Genomic DNA, 27,090 nt, shown 5'->3' on the forward strand with positions numbered 1-27,090 from the left:
ATCTACCCTAATTTCTTCAGGAGTTAAAGCTTTTAACAACTCTTTCTTCTTTCCTTTGTAGCCTATAATCCTATATTTCGCAAAGGACATCTTACTACTAAACTCAATTCTAGAACTAAGTATTGTGTCTAAAACTGGGTGATCTTTAATTATAATATCGACACCACTTATTCTAGGTATCCTAATAGGGTATGGTGTCATCACCTTGGCAAATTCCTTGAAAATTCTAGAAATCTCAATATACTATTTCATAAGAAATAAATCAGAATGATGTGTGTTGAAAAGGGCATAAGCTATTCTATAAGTTATAAAATATGGTCTATTACCTTCTTTCATTAAATCTTTTTTTTTAAAATCCTAGTGAAGGGTTACGACTCTGCTAAAATCTTGATCTACTAGATTGTACGCAATCCTAGGATGAATGTCAAACATTAATTTTTCTACATACAGATTACCTATCATAGTCCCAAGGCAACCATCTGTTAAGTTATTGATTGTTCTATCCATTATAGATAAATATATTTTTGAATCAATTCATTCTTTGAAAGTTGATTTTATTACTACTTCAATAGTTTCTATGTGGATTCAATTTCATAGTAGCAACTACTTTCTCTCTAAACTTACTTAATGTTTCAAGAATTTCTTCTTTAGGAATAAGTTGCATTTCATTTATATTACCCATAGGTTCCATGGGAACAACAAAATCACCTGAACTTACTTTATAGATTATGTGATGTTTCCTCGGGTTCAGTTCTATCTGGCTGAGGACTCTCCCGATTCATCCAATTCTAAAACCATCGCATAAGCTGAGGTTGGAATCTTAGCACATGATTCTTTCCATATTTGTGTTAGACACCATCATCCTTGAAAAGAATAATGACACGCTTTTAGAGGTTTGAAGCCTATCACCTTAGTTATAATTATTCCAACTCAGTTAAAGATCCATCTGAATCAGGCTCTATTTCTTCGTAATATACACTCTCATCTGAAGGAAGATCTTCGGTTTGTTATATTGGTGCCAAATCGCCATAGTAGACTGCGTCTAGGATGTCATCCTTACCTTCAAAATTTCTTAATTCACCATATTTTTCCAGGCAATCTGGAGATATATGTCCTTTTGCTCTGCATGTCCAACAGTTGCAGTCTTTGAAACTTATATCGGCTCGGGTATGAGCTCGTTTGAAAGTTCTCTTTGTAGGGGTTATTCTTGTGGATCTTGTATCTGTTCGTCTAGATCCTTGGGATAAAGCCCTTATTGGTCCGGCCTTTTGTCCATATTTATATGATCTGGCCTTTGATTTAGACTAGCATGATCTCCGCTTGAAAGAGGTTCTCCTGGAGTTCCTAAGGTAGGAGTCATTGTTCTGCTTCTTCTTCTTTCCTGGTTCGCTTAATTCTCCTATGATTGTAGGAAAATCATTGTTATCACAACAAGAGAAGTTCTTTTGATCTTACCTCTCAGCTTCTTCATGTTCTTTTGGATGGATGCTTGATAACACCAATCCTTAAACTTGTTTTTAAGGAAAGACATCCTCCTTGCAATTGAATCCACCTATCCTTCGGATACTTTGTATGACTAGATCAACATTTCCTACCATGGACTGCAGATCTTCGCAAAGAACATTGGAGTTGCTACTCCACTCTGAAAAAAATACTTGTGAAACCAATAGATATATTCATGTACTTTGCAAATAGTCTTTAGTTCAAGGCCGAAAAGAGATTGTGCATACTCTCTAGCCTTTTCCGTTCTAATTCCTTTGAAGTATCCATCTCCGATGAAGTGTATCTTGATAAGCCTTCCTGGCCTATTTATTATTTGCTTTTTGAATCTCCGACGAGGATACTAGTTTTGGTGTCTTCTGAGGTATTATCCTATCCGATCTTCCCAAACCCTCCAAGTTTAACTCCACTAATTTTATGAAGATTTTTTTGTCGAGTTCTAGGGTGGTTGTTGCGATCTTTATGGCTGCAACCCATTCATCTATTAGCTTCTCGATGTTTCGAAAGTCCATAACATCAAGGTTGAGCATGGCGTCGTATGGATGCAAGGGCTAGAGCATGGTCCTTGACTCAGGTTTATTTTCAAGCGCTCTCCTCGGATTTCTTCCTGGATTTTCTCTAAATTTGGTTCCTTAGAGAAAATCTGTACTTTCTCTTATTGGATGATCCTATGGACGATCATAGGAACTTGTGCTTCCCTCAAGCGGTGGTAGTGCTGAAGTAATTTCATTAGTTTGAACGTTCATTAAGTCCACAATCCAAAGTTGAGAAAAGGATTCAACCAATTCCTGTAAATCTGATAGATCAACCCCCGCTAGCCCCATTATTTTATGGATTTTGATGGCTTCAATGATCATCTCTTGTCTTCAACTTTGGAATCTCCGTTGCCTTTCCCTTCTGATGTAAAAGAGATATTGTTCCAAGGGCGTCCCTAATCCATTCTTGTTTGGATCTGGATGTCCTAGGGTTTTCTCTTTGGTTTCTTTTTAGATTTGTAAGATCCTTGTGTAGATCTGGAAGGATCTTAAGGATTTTGTCCATCTTTTGGTTCAAGTCTCTATTTTCATAGGTATATGGATTAACCTATGTCCATAGTATTGAATTGTCTTTGAATTTCTCTTAGATCTTGTCAGATCTTCGAGGTGTCCGGCTCGAGTTCTTTCCAATCAATTCATTTAATCATAATTTTAAGAGTTGTATTGATAAAGGAATTTACCCAGTCTAGTTCTTCTTGCTGGTATTCTACCATGAATTTTGGTTACTTGTAGGCTTTTTACTGCATTCCCTAGTAGCACCTTCTGGATCTGGTGAATTTTCACTATTCTTCTTATTCCTCGGTGGTAAGAGGTTCAGAATCCCACTTTGTTGTGGCTTTATTTGGAATTTCTAAGATGAAATTCTTTATCTGTATTTTCAAGATCTAAAAATACTCCAAATTGTCACTCGAACCATCATTCGTTGTTTGGAGATAATCTTCTCCATTTCTAAGAATTCTCATAAAGAAATTCCATCTTCGATCTTTCAGAATTTGAAAATATTCCCTACTGTAACTTGAACTTTCGTTCGATTCCATTCTCTTAAAGAGTCTTTTCGATCAGTGGAATAAATATCTAAATGCAATATAAACAAATAATACTTCAATAAACCTAGGCTTTGATATCATTTTTGGCCAACATGGGTGAGAGAAAACACAAATTGAGTACAAATGGACTAAATTGCTCTTTCGTGTGTAGGGGTAAAATTATCTAAAATTCTGTTTCTAGACTCAATTTAAATAATTTTGAAAGTTATTGGACTAAATTTAAAATACGCAAACTTAATGAACTGAAATTATAAGAGGGCAAACTTAATGGACCAAGCGAATCTTTTTGCTCCCAAAATATAAAGTTATAAATAGTAGCAAGATATCTAAAAGCAAAATGATCATTTAGTACTTACAATTTGAATATCTTCCTTGTTTGTTGGGCTTAAATGCGTATAGTTCTCTGTTTTTAAAAATTCATTAAAAAAAATCTTTTTGTTTTAAAAGTAAGCTAAAAGACTCTTTTTAATTTATTAAATATAGCTCAATCGTCTTTCTTTATTAAATATAACTAACGACGTTAATTTTAATACAAAATGATCGTTATACCCTTACTTAATATATATTATTTCTTATTTTAATAAACGTTGGATCTGTATTGATTATATCAGAACTGTCAGATCTAATCAATTAATTTTAATCATTGAATCTTATATTTATAAAAAAAAATCAAAAATTCATATTTTACTAATTTTAAACATATATTATAAAAAATTATTATTTAAAAAATAAATTAAACAAAATTAACCCACCCCCATCCCCTTCCCCCACTGCCCTCTCCGCAACCCTGCCACCCTCCTCATGGGTTGCCTCCTGTAGAAGGTCATCGTTGTCCCCAAATCTTGGTGATGCCTGCATCATCACCTAGATTGGAGGCTATGGCGACGGTAACAACACCCAGATATATTGGGCAACGGCAATGTCACCTCCAATCGACGGTCATTCAAAATAGCGCAGTTTTGGGGGCTATCGCCCTTTGGGCGACGACGACGACGACGGACGTTGCAGTCGCCCATTACTTTTAGTTTTTACATTTTGAATTTTAAAGTGAGTAAAATATTACATCAATTAAGTTTAAAATAATTTATTGAAATATTTTTAAACATTATTAAAGTCAAGTTTTAAATTTCAATTTCAATCATTATAAAAGTAATTAAATTTAAAGATAATTTATTAAATATTTTTAACTAAACAATAATTTAAATTATTAACAATATGTAATTTTATAATTATTAACATAATATTTGTTAAGAAATTTTAATTTTATAAAATGAATTTATTAATTTTTATACTCTGATTTTAATTTAATATTTCAATTTTAATTATAAAACTTCAAAAAATTATATATTTTATTATTTTTAAGTAAATATATTTTATTTTTTAGATAGATAAAAATGCTAAAAGAAAGTCACTCAAAACAAGTAAAAGATGTAATGTGAAATATATAAATACCATGAGGATATTTTAATAAAAATATCCAAAAATAAGGTCAAAAGTAACTAAAAAACACCCTCAAACGCACAAGAAGCGCGTGTAATGCAGCTTCCGTTAATTACTAATGAAAGAAGGTGTTTTTCCTGAGTTTTACAAAACACAGGTGGAATTTCAGTCTATTTCGAAAACAAAGCGGATTTATATCTATTTCAACAAAACACAAAAATTTATAGCTATTTCAACAAAATACAATGGCTAAAATGTATTTTAGCCAATTGTTTTTTAAATTAAAAGTAACACAAAATTATACTGCTTCCATTTAAAAAGAGAGCATTTCTAAGGAAATTTAGATGTAATTCCCAATATTCAAAGGAATATCTTATAATTAAAATATATTGGGAAGGTTCTAAAGAAATAAGAAGAAATTGATCAAAATAGTAAATAAATCATTTAATGAGTGAATGACAATATCAAACAAGCATGTAAATACCAAATCAAACATAAAACCACCTTTCTTGGACATAGACAGCCAAAAATTGAGTGGAGACAGCAATCTTGTGAACAAAATATTTGCACCTAATGGACTCCCTGGAATGATGAACAGAATAGTTCATAAACCAGATATATTGAAAGCAACATCAGTTACAGTTATGGTCTGAATGTATTGTAGCAACTTTCTGCATCCAAGAACTAAATATGCAAAAAATGTCCAGATAATTTTCAATGTCTAAACACATCTAAGCATGTTAGCTAGAATTTTAATTTAAGTCAATCTTTGATAAATATGGATTTTCATTGAACTAATTTGCTGACGTAATTCCGTGAATTTTACTACCACATAAATCTATTTGTTGGACGAAAACAAACGTTAGAAATACTAGGTGTAATTTTCCAAACCACATAGAATCTACTTGTAATTATATCAAATCTCATAAGAGAACAGAACAGATAATTAAGGTAGACATCTTTATTCATAGTAAAAACATGTTAGTGTAGACAGCTCATTGTCCTGGGGGTAATGAATTTAGAGAGACAACCAAAACAGAGAACAACACAATCATTATATCCATACTTGTCATCAGAAGTCAAGACATACAACAAATACCCAAAAGTTCTTAATGCATGATGAAAATGAAAAGATCCACTTTCTTTTAACGATCTAAATACCAATTTCCAGGGCACAGATTATCTGTTTCAACAGCAAGACTTATCTCCGGTTTCCAGCAACAGGTCGACGGACTCGGAACTGTGTTCTACTAACTGAAACCGAGCAGTCACCTGATGTTCATCTTGATCTATCGGTAATGATGGCTTCCTGGTAACAAAAAGATGAGATTAGTTGGACAAGGGAGATGAACAAATGAATGAATTTGTTTTATACCACCATAAATATGCATATACAAGCTTTCTCTGCAATAGACACAAACAGTCTCAATTTGACTATTTCACCATAAAGACATCTATTACCACTGTTGTTGCATGGCACTCCTTTATATTCAGCCATATTACAACAAGATCCTTCATCTTGGAAATTACTCTGGTACCCTCACTCATGTTTTACATTACATGTTTGGCGTTCCCTTCGACGATCCGGTGAGGAATTTGTCAAATGAAATATGATTGGTTTTTAAGGAAGATTTGTAATGTAAAATATGACAACAGGAGATGCAAGAGAAGTAATATAGGGGGTTTTCGTGATTATCCCTATTTGGTGTCATGTCTTTATTGTAGAAGGCCCGTGAAGAGATTATTTGACAACATTCACACATAGACGTGAACCCTCTTGTTACATTACGCGCAACACTCACCATATACGGCTCTCACAGACTCCTAAATCCATCCCGACCCTTTTCTTCCACCACTTCAATCCTTGATCAAACTTGCGTTCCCAAGGAGATATGACTTGGGAGTTTCTTATGAAGGATCGGGCAAGTACTTCACTCCTGCTGCCTTCTTGATTGGAGAGCCACCTTTACTAGTAAGCACACAGGAGATTAGAAGTGGATTTGGACAACCAACAGAAGGAACTTTTGTCCTTCACTCAAATCAGCTGAGCTACCTGAACCACTTTCCTAAGGATTTCTGGATACTGGCGCTGGTCTCAAGTCTCACTCCAAACCCATCGGTTGGTGAATCAGTGCGAAGGGAAGGTCTCATGTTTGAAGGACACAGAAACAGCACTCTAACAAGGCATAGCCAGTGAAGAGAAAACCAAAGCATACTTGCTCAGCACACCATCACACAAAATCATGATGGGTCTGACTCCCATCACGAAATAGGATGATGTGAAAAAGATTGACTGTGTAGAGTCCAGCCCTATCGTTCTAATCCAACCATATAGACAAGACAACCCCTCTGGAATGTAAAATACATCTATTCTCACCATCCCCAAGCATTCAATGTAACATATTCACCTTATACTCACTACAAACAGTAAAAGGAGGACCCAGTGCCGGAAAAGTGTTATAAATTGAAAAACTAAGCACATGTTCATGACAGGAGGGTGAAATTACAAAATGAAGGCATCACTATAGTTCACAATCTCAAGTTTCATGTACAATTACTTCACACTATTTCATCTAAGTACAGCCTATAAGAAGTCTAAAAAAGCAATAATTGTTGAAAGTATGACGCTTAGATTCTCCCAGGAATTTGACAGCACTGTGAATATTACCCATAACCTACTGAAAAATGACTGAAATTAGTTTTCATTTCCATAGCAATAATTCGGCAACCCTTTTGAGCTAGTCTCCATCTAATAGAAATAGGAGGGAAAATAAAGCCTTACTACGATCTTTGCATTATCTCTTGCCCAATACTTCTGGATTACATTGATAGTTTATCAAGAAGTTAGCAGGAAACTGGAATTTTTCCAATTTATTGAGTTCTAAATGCTTAAACAATTTGTCCCTCTATACACATGATGTTTGCTAAAGCTAAAGAGGACATGATGATCATAATTAAACAAGTGAATCGCAAGCTCCAACTCTTCACACTTTATATCTATGTTAAGTTTGTGTCATAAAAATGCAAAACCTAGGCTATGTTTTTATTTGATTTTGTTTGCTTTTGTAAGATAGAGGTATGAGTATGTATGAGTAATTTTTGTATGTCTGGCTTTGTTTTACAACTAAAAGTTCAAAAATATAGAAATTTTAATTAATATGTTTCTCATAACACATATATAATTATAATCCAGTTCTTTTTAAATTATTCCGCACACGGATCGAGTGTGCTCCATTGTTAATATAGAAGAAAAAGAAAATTAATATCATTTTCATCAAACACGTGTTTCAACTAAGAAAACAATGCAAATCTTTCCACATTTTTATCAAACACGTATACACATAATATATGGATAATTCGTGGTAAAATGGTACACTTAAACATAAAATATAAAGTGAAAGATCCATATTTATAGATACAACTCAAAAAGGATAGTCATCAACCACTTTTCTTCAAATAAAAAAGTAAAATGCCAAGGAAGTCAAATTTTGTTATAAATTGTGTTCCCATCAATGTCATCAACAATCGTATATATAAAATTTATAAAAATTCAAGATACACAGATATACACAAGCCACATGGACAATACATGACAAAAAAAAATACAATTTACAGTAAACTAAAACTCGTTAACAAAATGAGGAACTCATCCTATACTATATACAATACTTTTACAAATTAAAAATACAGAACGAAATATAGACATAATTTAAAATAAGAAATTAAAAATAATTGTTGTAACCAAATATATTTCTCAAATAAAAAATTCCAAGCAATTCAAAAAGTATAGATGGTTTCAATTAAAAAATCCAAATGCATTGTCAATTGAAAAAACCATTGATGTCAGAGATGGTTTTTGTAAAGGAATGGATTTGGCAGTCAAATGGAAAATGCAAATGCAGGCATTCATTAAAACCGTGATTGGCACCTTTAGGCCTTAGCTTTTATCAAGGGGAAAAAAATTTGAAACGGAGAGTTTAGTTGCAGCTACTAAAACAATCAAAGTGAATTTCTCCGTGCGAAACCTTCACCATATACTGCGTGGTTTACACAATTACACCAAAATCAAATCAATCTTGGGGTGTCTTTCGAATGGACAAAAAATGGAACCAAACATAGCCTTGGGATTTATGCAAGATTGATTTTGGCAATAAACTAATTGTTTCATTGAAGAAAATGATGAATGAGCAGGATATTCTTCAAATCCTTCCAAGAAGTCCAAAAGAATATACCCTGGCTGGATAGAATTCTATCAAGCAAAGGCTTAAAGGTAGTTATTTCATTCTCAAACATGGGAAATTATCTCATATAAGAGCGTGCTGATTCAAGTGTTGCAGATGCATAATGATTTTCTAAAAGATTCTTATATATATTTTATAATATTTGAATATAAAAATAGCTGCAAGACCAAAACAGGGAAACCGAAAGCTGATTTATAAGCGTACTTTCTTTCTCCCTCAAGACTGAAAAGATCTGACCTGGCATAGAGCTAGAGCGTGCTATTGTAGAGCGTAAGTTACTTTAAAAGTGCAGTAGAATTAACAAATAAAGAGCAAATTAAGCAAGGGAAGAAAAGACCTCTGCTCAGGTTTGCTGATAAGTGGGTATAGGCACCCCTGATTCTGCTGTCAGATTTGCATAAGCCTTCTGCAATCTTTGTGTCACAGGTCCCACTCTACCATTACCAACTATGCGTCCATCAATTTTAATAACCTAAGCAGTTCAGCGAAACATGGTTAGTCACCATGCATGAGATAGTTATTACTAAGTTGAAACAACATGGGATAGAAACTCAATTTATCTCGAATTCCTCTACAGGAAGCACTTTAAGAGGTCCCAGGCAGAGAAAGCATGGTCATGTTATTGACAAGAGATGTTATGTCCCTAAGACCAAGCAGGCCACAAAGCTCTCTGTTTTCAACCGAACTGACTTAATGGAAAAATGCTTAGTTCGTAACACATTCCTATGGTCGGATCTGGCAGCCTCACGAGGTGCCATGGAAGTAGTACATTTAAGGAAACTTTGCTTAGCAAACAATTGCAGGATTCACTAAAAATGCAGAATAATTTGGAAATTGATAACCATGAGTGCAATCACAGATTCTGAAGCCAAACTTTCTATGCCTCTATAGTGTGTAAAGAAGCTGCTTTGGTAAGTCAGTCAACAGAAAACATATTACAGGCCATTTGAGCACTAGAGAGGAGTCCTTATAATTTTGAAATGGAAATGGTGTCTAGTTCCTGTCTAATGTGGATTGATTAGAGGAATATAAGAGGGCTTTGAGGAACCAGAGGACAAAATCTAACAATTCAAGAACAATATCTTTGAAGTCTGTAGTTAATCTCACTGATATAGATTGTTGGATGTACTAACTGTCAAATTTGTACAGGATTAAGCCCCTAAATATTTATTTAAGTATAAGATTTGGTTTTTTATCCTCAATACTTATATCATTGTACAATCACCAACATCATTGACATAAACCTACTACTGAAGCTAATGATGAGAATGAAAACGACTAACATGAGAAAAATAATTGAAATATTAAATTTGATGTTTTTACAGTTGTATGCTAAAGTATCTAGTGATAAAACCAATTTTGACATGAACACAGTTGGTCACACGCAACACCTCTTGTCAAGTATCTTAAATAATCAACAATAGAGAAAGGGAAGAAAACTTGGTAATAGCATGATAAAAGTAGATCAAACATCTAACCAAAATAGTCAGACAAGAATAAGTATCACCAATAAAGTAATACTTTGATTTGAAATGCTTACCGGACTGAGTTCACCCATGGTTCCTGTTGTGAATACCTGCAGCAACACAGTCAATGAAATGAAATATGCAATAAACAAGGAGGTGTAAGAAGTATAATCTCAAATATCTAGATGAATCATATATTTCATATTCCAACGAGCAAAAGGATGGGTGAGAAACTAGCAAGTAACGCAATCAATGTATAATAAACTATGAAGCGTCTTCGGAAGATAAGTCACGAAAGGCATGTGAATCGTACAAACAAGTGAAACTGTAAGCAAGACGGGAGGCACAGGAAAGGCAGAAGACGCAAGACCTTAACCCATGATGCTAACAAATGTGGTTTCCTATCCAGGATGAAACTATCGAAAATAAGAAAATACCTCATCTGCAGTGTGGAACTCTGATAGACTAATATGCCGCTCCACTAAAACCAAATTTTCCTTCACCACAAGTTCCATGACCTACAAAACATGGGTGTCATTAGCTCATAAAGCATATTATAGGTAAATTACTCCATCTGCAAGTTGACGTCACATAGATTCAGCATACACTGATATTTCAAATAGCAAAAGAATGATTAAGTATCATGAAACAGTTCACAAATGAGATTGAATCCAGAGCAGAGCTAAAACAGTGAAACGAATTAAAATGTAATGTATTATATTGATATATTATCCAGCCACTACTGAAAAGAGTATAATGGTTCTTGCTGTCTCCATTGCCCATCAAATTACAGCAGTAGAATGATCCATTTGTCAAAATAATTATGTTCTGCACTGAATTGAGTGTACCAGTACAAGAAAATATAAACAGAGGAAAGTGCTAACCACAAACTACATAGAGTGCTAATATATAATATACCAGTCTGATTTTACTTCATACGGTAATGAGAACTAAAATCATCATAGCAGCTTACTTTAGAGAATTTAGGAGTTGCTTAAATGATAACGTGTAAAATTTTACAAGAATGTAGGAGTCTCATATTGGTTATAAGGAGGTCAAGAACAAAATAGAAAAGACTTGTGCATTAAAATTATATTATGAATCTTACAGTCGCCCGTGTTATTCCTGGAAGACAATAATCAGCAGAGGGTGTAGCAACACGGCCCTTCTTCACCAGAAACTGCATTACAAATGGGTAAAAAATTTAATATTTAAAATGTGCATCTATGAGAGCATGGAGGAATACTACAATATGGAGCTCACTAATACATACAGAATGGTTAACTGATGCAGCAATAATCCCTCTCACAAAATACAATTGCAAGTAGATAAAAGACAATCGTACATGTCAACAAAAAGAAGTGTATAGTTCTTAGCATGACAAATCCCCAAACTCACCAACTTCCTCATCCCACCCTCTCACCTACTCTATTGATTTCAAGCAAGAAAGAACTCTCAGGGCCAGGATTATTACATTCCTGAACAAATGAGGTAGATGAAAAAAAGGAAGAAGAGAATAACTCATTTCATAGATGGTCACTGGGGCATGATTATCAAATTCCCAAACAAATGAGGCAGATGAAAAAAAGGAAGAAGAAAATTAACTCATTTCATAGATGGTCACTGAAGTTTCAAATAATATAAAAGAACAAGGATACAAGTTCCTATTGTGCAACATCAGCATTCCCCATCAGGCAATGGTTAATGCAATGCCATCATGGCCCCAGCTTGTCCCCTGGGGGATGTAGCAAAGTGCAAATGCAACAGACTCCACATTTCGCGCATATTACATGAACTTACTATATTGGTTGCATTAGTTTCTGATACGTAGCCATCCTTGTCAAGCATGATTGCATCATCCGCATCTGAGTTATTCCCTTCTATCTGCATCAAATTGAAAACATCTCAGTTAAACCAACAGAACTGCCAACCATGACAACTCACTGAGACCAGGTAATTTTATCAGCACTACTACAGAAGGAGCGCAATAGTGTTGCGCATTTAAGATTTTCCAAGGTCACCCAAAAGAGGCAGTTACTTGCAATGTCAAACCACTAAACCAGGAAAGAAATCTAATTTTAATTCCAGAAAATACAGACCATAACTCTTTTTTGTACAACAAACTAATTAAGATGATCCTACCTTCGCAAGGATATTGTTAAGAAGGTTGTTGTGGTGAATTTTCGAATCCAAATTCTGCAAAAGCCAAATAGTCTTGCTCATCAGTTGTTGAAAATGCATCGCTGCATGCATACTTGCTATATATAGATATGAGCCATAACATAAAGAATGGACTTCAAATGCAACTGTGCAATACTCAGTTGAAGAAATAAAAACCAACATCAATAAGACAAGATAAAAAGACATAGAAGAATGGCCGACCATGTGATAATCTATTCTCTATATCGACAGGCTATATCAGAATTCCAGGTTTGTCCATAAATCAGATAGAAATCACACCTTTGCTTATTTGATTGCTGATTAAATCATTTCTGAGCTAAGACATAGACTTTTACTGTGTGAATTTTAGGATCATTTTGGATGAGATTCAAATAACCCAGCAATTGGATCATTTATGGGGCCAATGAGACATAATATGCAAAAAGATGATTACATAATTTTCAGCAGCACCAGTTTACCACTACAACACTTGGATGACACCCTTAAGTACTGGAAACCCAGAAGAAGAAACTATTGAAAGAGGAAGAGTGAAAAGAGGGAAATAAGAGAGGCTAAGCATATAAAATGAAAGATTAGCTGCTGAAACAAGTAATGTAAGACCTTACATTAGGTGAATTACGGCGTGTTGTTGCTGTCACCAGATTTATGCCCCTTTCATTGTCATAGACTGGTGGCTTCCATTCAGCTAGCACTATTGAAATATAAAATGAAGTCTGATAACATATTGAAGTTTTTGACATAGTTCACATAAACATGATATTCTACAAACTGGAATTTACATATAAACTTGAGCAAACAAATCTACATCTTCTGGTGCAAAGTATAAAATCCACATTTTGTTCTTGCACCAGCAATATATATAAGACATTTATACTAGAAAGAATATGATTGACCACAGTCTAGGAAGTTTTAGTATAATAACAGATCAGCTGAGCAAGTGCACGATCCGAAGAAACATAAAAAATAATTGCAGTGTCCACAAGATTCAGGATATGGACTATCAAGTAGTTAGGAGTTTGTTTCTATATGGTTTTAGATAAGTTTGAATTAGGATGTGAATAATCTATAGGATACTTCGTTAGTGGTGTCTATCTTTATGCACTTCCAATTAATCACATAGATTAGGTGAGATTTCAGTGATGCTATAAATACCTCGTGTGTTATCTGTTTTTGAATTAAGAGAGTGAGAGTAAAACTTACTCAGTAAATTAGAAGGATGTTGTCGTTTATTTCATCCGATGGTGCAGGTGATTTCTCCTGTATTTTCTAACAGTTAACTGAACTATCTATAACCCTCAGAAACAATTGCATTTCCTGTCAGGGGGGCAGAAACTCTGATTAATACAGCGGTACCTTGAGAAAGACTTCAACAGATAAAAAATCCCGTTGTACAGTTTCCACGAAGTTTGAAGGCTTCAACAGATTACTAATCTCATACAGCATTTCCAAAAATTATGAAAAACAAGGTCTCAAAAAAATGCTGCAGAAAGGTCATGAGAACTCTCAGTGTTTTTTATTTCATTCAGTTTAACAATATGTCCAGGAGTCTTTTCTGGGTTAAACTTCCTCAAAAAACGTAATGTGTCATTCAGAAGTAATTCAGCAGGTGCAGCCACTGATATAACATACGTAGCATGATACTTCCTATTTTATTATTTGAAGTGTTAATTTATTTAATTTTCGCAACTGAAAGGGGCATTAGAGAATGACTTCTGTATAGATGAGATGGCCGAGGGGCTCCAATCCATACCAAGATCCAAGAACTGGCAACTGAAGTGTAACAGGAATTGCAAATACTGACACTCCATGACAAATGCTATACATTTATGCACATCTAATGACTACAGAATGCAAAGTGCATCTTACCAATCAAAGTACAGCCGTACAGATTGAACGCTGGACTCATTCCTGAAGTCACCTATGAAACAGACATTGGAATGACTAAAAGCATGGATAGAATGGATTTATATGAGAAGTTAAATAGCAATGAGAGAGCACCTCTACGGATATAATTGTGGAAAAAAAAATAAGGCCCCAGGTTATGAGGCAAACTTTATAGGCAGGGGAACCAAAGGTATCTTCTGTGACGAATTTCACACACACGCTAATCTCCCACTGGCACATATATGACCAACTCCAAATCCTTAATAGATCACCCAATAAACATTAACTACTCAGATGAGTCAGACCTGGCAATGGGACAATTTTCTTCTTCCTATTTCCCCATCTCTCCAATACAAGATAAACTCAAGGGCTTGGCAATTTTGCTGCTTGATAATATTATGTTGTAAATCAGAATGATCACTTTTTAGCTTTGTGAACTAGAACACCCACATCCTTCAGTAAAGCATTCACCCATGCTACTTGTGATGCAGGGCTCACTCTTATGAAAGGAAAATGTCTGTTCGCATTCTTTAATTTGAAGTTTAAAAATCACAAAAATGAAATCATAAAGCAAGAAACAACATATAACATGCAGCAAGAGTTTTCCTCTTATATCAATTTTGGATTGGCATAAATTCATTTGAAGAGTTTTATATTTGCATGAAACCTAAATGGTCTAGATCCTGACAATTCATTTGGATTTCATAAACCTCCTCAGTAGCAGCCACAGAACCAAAGCAAAAGCAAACTGGACATACCTTCTTTCCACGGGTCAGAGTTAATCTAATGTGTGCATTATTAAACATTCCATTCCTTATTAGAGTTTTGAAAATTGCTTCCTTCACCTGCAACATTTTGAACGTCTTAATCAGGCATTAATAGTAGAGTTAATAGAATACATGCCCATGAGCCTATAGGCAGAACAAACACTACTTGAATCTAATTAGAAAAGGATCTAGGTAAAAGATTACATATTCACGAGTTGGCACATTACTGAAAGCTAGAGCTTTTGCAGAATCGAACAACCTGGAAACCAGAAAGGAACTGTCATATACATTGTATGTACAACACGAAATGCAAACATAAATGTGAATTGATACACATGTATGTAACGAGAGATTGAGATATCTGGCTTTTTGGCTTCTTTCACGAAGAAAGCTTATTGAGCTAAGGGCAGAAATTTAAAGAGGGTTTAAATAAACCATCACAAAAACATTACACCAGAAGTGCTTAAAAGATCATATTACGAGTTCTAGGTCACCATCTTTCAAAAATTGACTCGACATTGTAAGATAAATGTTCACGAGTTATGCTCAAATCAATTCCAGAAAGAAGTATCCTGTCGTTCTTTCCACCCTTCCATACCAAGAACTGGAGTCAAAGAATAAATATCATGTTTTACATCTCATTTTAGGTGATCTGTACAGAAGGAGAAATGTTTTGAAGAAGTGATGAAATATTCTTATCTGATTAATCTCTTCTTTGTAAACAATGAATGAAACAAGAACTGCACTCTATTATAGATTAGCCAGCATTAAATAAGGTGTCCTAGAAGCATTTAGATGAATTCTTAGGTCATGAGGATCATTCCATAACACAATAAAAACTATGAGTAGGGTCTAACACCCTGAACGCCAACAGAGGCATATAGAGAGGTAAATTAAGACAGATCCCTATCTTTCATAGAGATACTTATTCCGGATTCAAAAATATGTAATAAGGTCAAGATACAGCAGTAATTAGCTGACGAAATAACTTTCAGTAATTTTCTAGTTCCATGGGATTATCATAAGAAGTTGCATATTTAGCTCATAAATTTTCATTATTTGAATCCAAGATCTTTTCCAGTAGACCGGCCCATAATATCAAGTAGGCCCTCAGTAATGTACTCAAACAACTAACAATCCAGGATATGAGATAGATTTATGTAAACATGATGTTCTCATCAGCACCGTTAAAGAAGTATTTCAATATCAAATGTCGAATGCATCCGCCTGGGATTGCCCAGCCAAATTTTATCACGTAAGCTGCATTATAGCCCACACGTCTCACCAAACAAATAAGTTTAAGAATTAGAAAAGAAAAGGGAAAGGCTACTCTCCACTTGTCAATGTGGATTAAGCCAAGTAAATAGCACCCAACTGCTAGATAGATGAGATCCTACGCCAAATACAACATCTAACAGTATCTCATTAACAATCACTTAGATCCATTAGAATATGAGATTCCTGTTTATATTCACTAAAAGAAACAAGTCCTTATAAAAATAAACTTAATAACCCAGAGCCAGGTTTTATACCCGGGACCAAATACTTGCAGAAATAACCTATTATTATATCCAGAGTATCTTGTCCTAAAGTGGGATCAGAGAGAACTAATAACCTAAATCATCAGATTATTGTTTCTCTTTTTTTATTTCAGTTACCTGTCTAAATGCTCCTCCAGTTTAAATATCTTCCCGTTATAAATGCGAAGACCCTCCCAAACTGCATCACCACCTTGGACAACCGAGTCAAATACTGAAACCTGTGTTGCATGAGTATCATAAACCTTGTATTCACATCAAAAGATGAGAGAAATTTGTATCTCTTTTTTGTTATTAGAAATTCTACCTTTGCACTTTCTCGAGGAACAATCTCATCACCAACCCAAGAAAGCAACTTCTCATTGTCAGGAACCGGAAGCTTGGGATTGAAGGATCTTGTAGTGGTCTGCCTCACATAACGCTTAAGCAAGTTGTAGAAAGCTGAACTTTGCTCCAGCAAGTTGTACAAAGATGATGGAAATGGCTGAAAATATGAAAGAGTAAACATCAAGGCGACAGAACATCATCAGTGTCCATCATAACTTTCTCGTGTGGGGGTGTAACTGGTACATCCTCTCAGGCTTCCAATATTGATACATATGATGTCACTTGGAGTTCCAACAGAAGTGATTATCATCTTACAAAGTACCATCCTCCACTCTTGGGTGCACAAGGTAAAATATATACAGACTTCAATCAACATAATGCAGAAAAATGATACTTAACAAACAATAAACATAAAATAGTGGATAAAACATTGCACTGAAGAAGTTAGGAATCGGGTTGGCTGAGCAATAGGAAGCAGCATGAAAGATAAAGAAATCTACGTTAAACAGATTGAGTAGCCATATACTGCTTAAGCAATGACTACATCGGGTGGGTTTCTCCATTCAATGCTTATTCATGAACTGCATCCTTTGCGCCCATATTTCAGTAGCTTCCTAAGAAATTGCCTGACCCCAACCCCACCCAGTTTGCATGCAAGGCGTAAGCTTCAACATTAAAGTTATACAAAAATTTTGGCATGGAACATAATTGTGGAGTTGCAAAGGAATGCATTAGACTACTATTGGGCTTCAAATTTTTTGCTTCAAGAGTATATTTATTGGTTTTAGCTCCTATTTTATTACAATCATGTTCTTCATTGCTCGATGGCCAAAATGGAAGAGCAGAAAGCCTCTATGTATATACAGATAAACAGATTAGGGAGCATGTGTAACTTAATTTGGTTTAACAACTACTCAAGAAAATGGAGAACATGCAAAGCATCATTTACTTACAGAAGGATACTTTCTTGGTGGCTCAAAACCTGTCGACTTATGTGTATTTTTATACCAATAGGGAGCCCACATGCCATCAAATGGTTTTGGTCCAGATTCCCATCTGAAAATAAATTGCAAAAAATTGCAGTTTTAGGAAATTCATATATCTAGATGAAATCAAATTCTAGAGTCCTAGCTACCAAACGCAAATCGAATTTTTTTTACCCATATAAGTTCGAGTTTAGATCACTTTATTCCGGTCTGTGAGTTAAGCTAATCTAAGATATTTGTGGAAAATACTGTTAGGACACATGACCAAAAAGCCAATTAGATTGGCCTATGGATGTATCCTATTCTGACACCTCAGCCCCGTGTATTTTTTTTTTTTTGTTTCTTTATACATCAAATGCCCGGGAACTCGAAGGGTACACCCCTTGGATTCGTTATTTTATGCTTTAATTTTAATTATTATGCGTTCTAGTTTATCGCTTCCGCTTGCACGTTCCTAGACCGTACCACGCGATCCTTCAAATACAAGCAGCTAAATGAAAATTTAGAAAAAGATCTAGAGGATAAAGGTTCAGGAATTCTGGTCTCACTTCCTCACACGAAATTCTTTATTACCCCAGATACCGTAGATGTCGATAACCTCTTGGAAGAGTGTAGTTCAATGCTCTAATAAGGATAAGAAAGCATGCAACAAACTCACCCCCTTTTCTTACATGCATCATTTTCAACTCCTATTCCCTCCAACCATCATTAGATTTCCTCTAAAAGAAAATACATACAAGGCACAACTGCCAGTGACACAATTGTGAAAGTCATAGAGATAGCTAAGTTCTTTCCTTGAACATCCTACATCTAGTAAATTATATCAATTTTTCTTCCTCTATTTGCCCCTAGCATGCACTAGAGAATCATATTGCACAAATATGAGTAAAGAAACAGTAGGTGCCTTTCCCATGTATGTTACAGTACACTATGAAACACTAGTTCAATATATCTTAGAATTCCAGAAGCTATACTCTTCATTGGTATGCATTAGTTTTTGTAGCAAATTTACAGGTCTGAGAAAGCTTGTTTTCCACATATATCAAAGGGTAATCATTATCAATTCCTCAAGTTCACTTCACTATCAGGAAACAGGAATAAATGGATATAATTTTCAAAAGTCCGATGGAGGCAGTAGTCTATGACAATTCCTCATTATATAACAAAGGAACATAAAAACTGATTTTGGAACAAAAGGTGCAGCATTGTAAATCTAAATGGAGACATATATGCCTGTCAAGTTCATAATCTAGAAGAAGCATATAAACCATGATATCAAAGAGCTACTTATAATATAGTAGTACTTTCAGAAACTTGATAGTCTAAGAAGATTTTAAACGCAGCATATGAGCCACTATAATTGTCTATACAAATAACATTTTCTTATCTATATTTTATTTTAGCTGAATTGAAACTTTTCCAAGTTCTTTCAAACTGTGATTCATTTTGTAAATACAAGGTCTATCCATATGCTTCAAAAAGATGCAATATAAGAAGATCAGTGTATTTGTTATTTCGGAACCTACTTTGTACTACCTAAAACAACCAAAAATCTGGCCTAAAAGTTAAAACCGGTCAAAATATATACTTGCAACATATATCAAAGACATATTCTCAGATACAGCTAATAACTTCTTTCCTCCTTTATGAACTTTCTGTTTCTTAACGTGTTTGTGTTGTGACATAATATAAGTCTATTTAGCTCCCTCACCTCTCTCTGCCTTTCTATTCTCGTCACTAGTCTTTTCTTCCGACCTAGAAGTTCTGCTGAAATCACAAAGACCATAGTCTTCCATAAAACCATGATAGGTAGTCTCTAACAAAGCTTATAAAGAAGAAGTCTAATGTGGGCTGAATAACTAATATTACTTTCTTTACTATTTTTTTCTTACCTGAGCATTGCAGCCTGGAATGGTATACCTAGATCATCACATAGACCACGTAAAGTAGCCTGCATGCAGAAAATAAAATGTCCAATAATATTTTAATAACAGAAAACCAATTCTGCGTAACATCTTTTGAGACAACAAAACTAACAACTATTATTCTTGACATTATACAAACTAATTCAAACTCCAACCACTGGATAAATACTGTAAGTTATTCTTAAGACCTCAAGGTCCATTAAAGTCCAAAAGAATTTCTCTCAAAGAGCGATAACAATTTGGGGCTTTCACAAGCCCATACAAACCCAGAATAAATATGGGTTTTCCTACACAGAGTATCTGAAATAAACAAGGCCAGATGCAAGAACCAGAAAAGCAGAAAACTGAAGACATAGCTCTGAAAAGTTTGCAAAAGATGTTATTGGACTAATAATACAAATCACACATGAAGAGAATCTGCTTCAGTCTTGATCTGACTTTTGGGGGCTTCAAATACAAACTTATATGTAAATACCTAATGGCTAAAAAGTATTTTTGCCCTCCGAACTATGGTTGCCAATTCCTTTTTCTTTTGTTGCACTTTGCCATACAAACTACACGATTTTGGCATCTTTACCACTTTTTAGCTGAAAATTCCACATGCAAGTGGTCACATGCACAGCACAAGGCATTTCCACACGTGCACCTCAAGTGTGTTTCGAGCAAGAAAGCCAAAAAATGACGATTTTTCCCTTAAAAATACCATGTACTGTGCAAGTGACTGCTGGTGGTTTGAGATGGTAACATACCAAAATCATGCAATTTGTATGGAAAAGTACAAATAAAAATAAAAAAAAGGGTGGCAAAGTGCAAAAACGGCCATAGTTCGTACAGCAGAATGTTTTTTACCCAAACGTAATTGGAAAAATGTAATTATAACAAAAGAGGCATGTTCAAGCAAGGATTAAAAATAGAAATTACATGGTGATTTGAGAATTATACTGAAATTCGAAAAACTATGGACCTCCGAGGAGTCCGTCGTCATGATCAGAATACGAATAAATAACTGCAGCCTGTCACACAGAGATCTGGAGCTGAGGTTCTACATACTTTTACTAATTCACTGGTCTTCCTGTTAGATAGTTAAAGTATTATTCTTAACACAAATTTGTATGACAGAAAGAGCTGGGAATCCAAGTAAAAACAGAAAACAAGCAAACATTAATTGATTCTGGATATAGTTGTATACAAAAGAATATTAATGAAATCCAATTAAATTGTATTCATTCCATGGACAAACAAAAAATTGCAGATACTTCTTTTCTTTCTTAAGATAAGAATAATAACCAACGAAAATTGCAGGCTTAATTATTTTATTATTATAAAAAATAAATTATATAAATATAATTTATTTATAATATATAATAAAAATATGTCGAGTTGCGGATTTCGACATTAAAAAATTTATTTTTTAAAAAAAAATGTGCATGTCGTGGATCCAATCCACGACATGAATTCAATTCATTAATTATATTCAATTAATTTTTAACAACATATTAAAATCCAAAAAATCATAATATTATAATTTTATTGTTTTTAAAAATACAATGAACTATACAAATATAATAGTGTATATTTTTTGTATTAAATTGTATAGTTCATTTTATTTTTATACAATAAATACAATTTTAACACAATTTTTTAGATTTTAATATGTTGTTAAAAATTAACAGAACGATTGAGCCACGCTTTGGGAAGAGAACAGGAGGAGGAGCTTTTAAAGAGTGACGGTGAAGGTTGATGTGACTTAAATTCTGGGTCTTAATGCAATTTATATTGTTAATAAGCAATAGTGTATTTTTTTTGTTTTTGAATTGTATAAAAAAGTATACACTATTATATTTGTATAGTTCATTGTGTTTTTTAAATTAATACAATTTTAACATTCTGATTTTTTGAATTTTAATATTGTTAAAAATTAATTGAATATAATTATTTTATAAAAAATAAAATTAAAAATAAAAAAATAAAAATGTTGAATTCAATTGAATCCATGTCATGGATGGGATCCACGATAGCAAGTCGTGGATCCAATCCACGACATGCACATTTTTTTAGAAAAAAATAATTTTAATGTCGAGTCGCGGACAATCCACGACATGCATATTTTTTTTAAAAAAATAATTTTACTATATATTATAAATAAATTATATTTATATAATTTATTTTATTTTATAATAATAAAATAATTAAGCCGAAAATTGCACCTATGTGAAAAACAAAACAAGGATAAAGAAATGGCTGAAATTGCAATTGAAAATTTTAAGAACTGCTCAAAACCTCTGGATCTTCTTGCAGTAAATCTGAATCAATAACAGGAGGGGGTTTTCCTCCACCACACAGATCACTGTAAATGGAGACCATGCTACAATACCCCAGATCAGTTAGTGATGGGGGAATGACCTTGTTATAGGACGTCTGAGACAATATATGAAAGGCAAAATCAGTAAAAGTAAGATGTATATGATTAATACAGAAATCAACACATTTCATCAGTTCCCAATAAATTTTCTCGCGCCTTGCTGGAGTCATGTCTATTCATAAATTCTTTGACCTGTTAAATATCAAACTAGCCTAAGTGTTTTATCTAAGAGAGCCAACTGTTAAATGGGGAAATTCATATTACATAGTCTACAGATGCTACATGGCGTAGTACATTTAAATAAGCGTGTGAATGAATTAATGAGCTCATTTACCAACACATCAAGGGGATTTCTTATCAGTATGCAGTGCTTTCCTTTCTTCATTAACTCATCCGTTAGGCCAGGCAGACGATGACTAGCCATATGCTGTAGATGAAGACAGCAAAAAATGTATAAGCCATTATTATTGGTTAACAATCTTTTAACAGAAAATAAAAATAATAGCGGGTCCTTGGAAAAATATTTGCTGTGCTTGCCTAAACATCGTTTACAAGTTAAAGCTAATTAACAACACCCATTAAAATCAATAGTTTAATTGTATAGTTCAAGCATATTTTGTGGTCAAAAGTTGATCAACCAGAGTTCTTAGAGATTTGATTGCAAACACAACAGTCCATCTAGGAAAAAATTTTGAATTGGTTCATTAAAGAATTTCTGTTATACTAAAACTAAAAAAAAAAAAAAAAAAAAAAAAAAAAAAAATTCTTAAGATGGAATGGAATTAGCGGATAGTAAATACCATCCAAAGGTAATATTTCTCAAAACAAATCCATGAACTTTATTTAGATATATCAATTTTCCATTACAATGTATAATCAAATTATCATCTTGACACCTACAAGTTAGAACTTGTCTCTTTTGCTATCAGTTGCAACAATTACCTGGCATAGCATCTATGCTTATGAAAATCACAGCTCTTGATCAATAGATAACATCATATGTGGACCTCTTTCATTCTTTTACATACCTATGCTGCTATATGTTAAAGAAATAATAAACTACCAGCCTTTATAAGTTTATTTAAACAGTTCATTTTCCTAAAAGAGGGGGATTCCTGAATAAGAACTGCACTAAGTATTTCTAACTTCAAGATTTTCAATGAAACAAGCATAAGAAGGCTCTTGGGATGGCCTTAAAGGAAATCTCCACTTCTTTTGAAAGATAACACTAAAATTTGAAATGATTTTCTCCAGCAAACTTGGCACCCAATAGAGACAAGAAGAAAGAGAAAACTGGTGCTTTCCCATATAAATCACATGTGCAACGTCATAAATATATCCATAAATTGACAGAAACAGGTCTCAGATGATTAATCATGGATGAAGATTTTAAATGAAAATCCTTAGCTATAATATTTTGAGATATCTTAAGATATTTAAACATAAAATTAACATTTCAAGTTTCTAAGAGCTCGATTGGTCGGACGAGGAAGTAAAAGTATAAGAAAAATGAAAATAAAAGGAAATGTAATATAAAATTTTTGTGGTTAATTAGAAGAAATAAATCTAAGAGAGTGAAACAGACTGTATATGATGCTCCTCAGAGTCCAATTTCATACACAATATTCATAAACACAATATTTCTTCAATTATATTGATTCTTTTTATCTTCCCACTAAAAGATATTGTATTTTAATTCTTGTTTTTGATAGAAGAATTTTTATTTAGCATATTATTCATAAATAAAAATCCCTCATTCATTAATTTATTTATTGTAGTGAATATTTTGTCAAAAATTTAAGCATAAATTCATTCGGAGTAATTTGAAATTGTTGTAATAATAACTTGTTCATTTTTAGCACATAATAAAGAGAAAGGGGCTAATTAATAAAGAAGAAAATATATCCAGGGCCCAGGCCCAGGCCCAGGCCCAGATTTGAGATTTACTTCCTTGTGAATCATGCCAAACAACTTAAAAATAAAAGAAAGTATTAGACTTCTCTAATGTCAAGTGAAATTCACTTGTTCTCCCATTTTCACTTCCCTTTCCTCTGGTGAAACCAAACAAAGACTTCGAATCAAATGAGGTTTAGTGTAAATACATATAAAGTATTGGTCTATTGATATAAATAGCATTGTCTAGGTGACTTTTAAGTGTTATCGAATGACTAGACCACAAAGTTGAGAGAGATGAATAGAAACACTGTATGGAGGAGATCATTATTGATAATGAAGTACACTGTTACGGTAAAAAACGCAGACTAGTTGTGATGTCAAATACACAAGCAATATGAAAGACAAACATAGTAATACAACTTAGCCTTGCAACACTAAATCTGTAACTACAGTGGAATTACCTTGCAGAATCTGTACTTCTTCTGTCCAGGGCCAAAAATGATCTCTTTCACAACTTTATTTCCATCTGATTCCTATTCATTCCAGAAAGCAACATCAAAAGAAGGCAAACTGATATGCAAGTCATCTCTTTTTTTTGTTTCCTGCCATAAAATGAAGAATGACTGTTTTACCAATATTTTAAATGTGGCAAACACAAGATCCCTTGAAAAAATGTAACATTTGATTTTCCTCCTTCCATTAAAAAGGTTTAAAAGGGGCTTGAACTATAAAGAAGCACCAACTTTAGCACTTCTATTTTGCAATCCCAACAGTTAGCTATATCTTGCTATCCAGACAAAAAATTGTAAATTTCTACACTAAAGGTTCACTTGGGGACCCCCAGTTATGGTAAACATTGGATGGCAACCCACAGCGAGCGAATGTTGGGAGAATAAATTAAACAGGAATAGCAGTGAACAGCACATGAGATTGAATAAGTTCTGATGTTTTTGGTCATATCTACCTAGATTAGCACATGCAGCATAAGCCTCAATGTCTAGATATCTGACACTGAAAATTAGAGTACCTCATCAGGAGAGCAGACAATATTTTGGCAGAGAATGTAAAATTGAATTGGTAGGTATTTCATTAAACTCACCAGTTTAGACAGCAAATCTTCTCTGTAAGGCCTTTCAGCTCCTGTTACACGTAAAAAATTTGCATAGAGAGGTTCATCGAGCACTTCTGTATCATCTCTCTGGGTAAGTCAAAGAGATGAGTTTTTGCATCACAAACAGGGAGATTAATATAATTTTTTATCTCGCATATAGCTCTTCATTTATATTTTCATTCAATGGAAATTTTATGCTCATGACATTTATGAATGGCCAACTTGTAGAAAATTAGAAATGCTAGCAAAAGAATTTGATATGGTATCAAAATAAATTCTCACAAGAGCATAAATTAAAAACAGTATAGTAAACCTTGAAAGTATATTTTTAAGTGTAATAGTTGAACAAAAATGCTTTACAATATTTCCTAACTTATAACTGCCGCATCCCTCTCTGGACACAACTACCATCCTTCCCTCCCATAATCAAAATCCTGTAATTTTTTCTGAACATTTCATGGTACCTACAGCCATCTCAAGATACTAATATGAGCTTCAGGTATAGTATTTCAACCATCATTATTATTCCTTAAGATAATATCAGGCTATCAGCAATGATGAAATTCCACACCATACAACATATAGTATGCCATACACCGTGTCCATTTCCAGCAATCAAATGCATGGGTAACGAATTACATTTTAGTCGAGGAAGAACCAAATTTAGTGACTCATATGCTTAAAACCGAACGAAGTTTAGGCGCGTAAACTGACTGAACAAGGCAGTTGTGGGAAAATTGAGCGAACAATACTATTATCAATTTACAAACCAAGGAACAGTATGCAATAAACTCTCAGAACCTATAGCTGAGAGCAGTTCATATCAGGGACCAAGCCTGAACTTTTTAGTTTCAGAGGTAAAATAGATCCTTTGTCTGACATGAGAAGAGAAACATTTGAAGGTTTAGTTTACAAATAAAACTTGATATTATTGAGAAATGACTGATCTTAGCCACTGCAACATTTAGCCCCCTGCTCATTCCGCTCTCTGATTTGTATCTCTTAGTTGAATCACAATGATAACACTTGCCATCACCAACATATCCATTAATTTACAAGTCATAGCCCAATTTTTACTTACAAGATCCATTCCTTCATCCAATTCAAACATAGAGAACCCAGCTTAGTTAGTAATTAAACAAGAATCAATAAACTCAGCAACATGTGCCTTGGCCAATTCCAGCAGTACCAAGTGCGAGATAAGGACCAACCAAGTAGAGTGGGTAAGTTGGACACCCCCCACCCCCCACTCAAATTAGGGCAATTCCACCCCCCAAAGCACAAAAACGAAAAACCCTTAATCTTATTATTTCTTATGGACATGATCCATAAACCTTTAACCAAAACACCCATCTTCCCCAACTGACCTGCCATTTGAACTTCGTATTCACACAATGCTAAGAAAACCATGACCGATTACACATAAAAAGCCATCTTACACCATGCTTTATCATTCCATAAACACATATTACTGCAAAATCCACAAAGAACAGTAAAAACAAAGATAAACCCACGTCAAAAATCATACAAATAGATGATCATATTCCCACACACAAACTGGCAGTCAAATGATCAGCGCTGCTCGAGGTTGTACCTGAGCAAAAGAATACATGAGACTTGTACTCGCAGACCTCGGCGAAGACCACAAGTGTATCACTTCGACTTCTCCTCCATTCTCCCCCATTGCCAATCTCTCCAGCTATCAAACAACCTCACCCTCCTAACAACTAAATGGCAATCAACTCGTTATGACGATTAAAAAATGGGAATCAAATCAAACTACCTTAATATTGAAAAGAGGTGCAACTGGCAATGACAATAACTATTAAGTGCTCGTGAGCAGGCAAAAACTGTGTTTCGATTCTTCATGTAACATGACGTTTG

General features: G+C 34.0%; 1 protein-coding gene across 2 annotated transcripts; it reads right to left on the reverse strand.

Annotated features, from left to right (window-relative positions):
- On the reverse strand, window positions 5,464–27,090 carry LOC105172200 (branched-chain-amino-acid aminotransferase-like protein 1). 2 transcript variants are annotated; one of them, XM_011093562.2, is made up of 20 exons: window positions 26,801–27,090; window positions 25,195–25,293; window positions 24,557–24,628; window positions 22,534–22,626; window positions 22,118–22,255; window positions 19,805–19,863; window positions 17,880–17,982; window positions 16,907–17,083; window positions 16,720–16,820; window positions 15,266–15,320; window positions 15,053–15,139; window positions 14,277–14,328; window positions 13,016–13,101; window positions 12,372–12,425; window positions 12,030–12,113; window positions 11,338–11,409; window positions 10,667–10,747; window positions 10,304–10,339; window positions 9,101–9,235; window positions 5,464–5,831 (listed from the first exon to the last, which is right to left on the reverse strand). In XM_011093562.2, the coding sequence occupies exons 1-19, from the start codon at window positions 26,888–26,890 to the stop codon at window positions 9,107–9,109; spliced, it is 1,668 nt and encodes a 555-aa protein (XP_011091864.1). In that variant the 5' UTR covers window positions 26,891–27,090; the 3' UTR covers window positions 5,464–5,831; window positions 9,101–9,106. The 2 variants fall into 2 exon arrangements, with proteins under 2 accessions (XP_011091864.1, XP_020553150.1); XM_020697491.1 differs by lacking the exon at window positions 22,118–22,255.

The sequence above is a fragment of the Sesamum indicum genome, linkage group LG10 (genome assembly GCF_000512975.1).
Source record: "Sesamum indicum cultivar Zhongzhi No. 13 linkage group LG10, S_indicum_v1.0, whole genome shotgun sequence".
Classification (NCBI taxonomy): Eukaryota; Viridiplantae; Streptophyta; class Magnoliopsida; order Lamiales; family Pedaliaceae; genus Sesamum; species Sesamum indicum.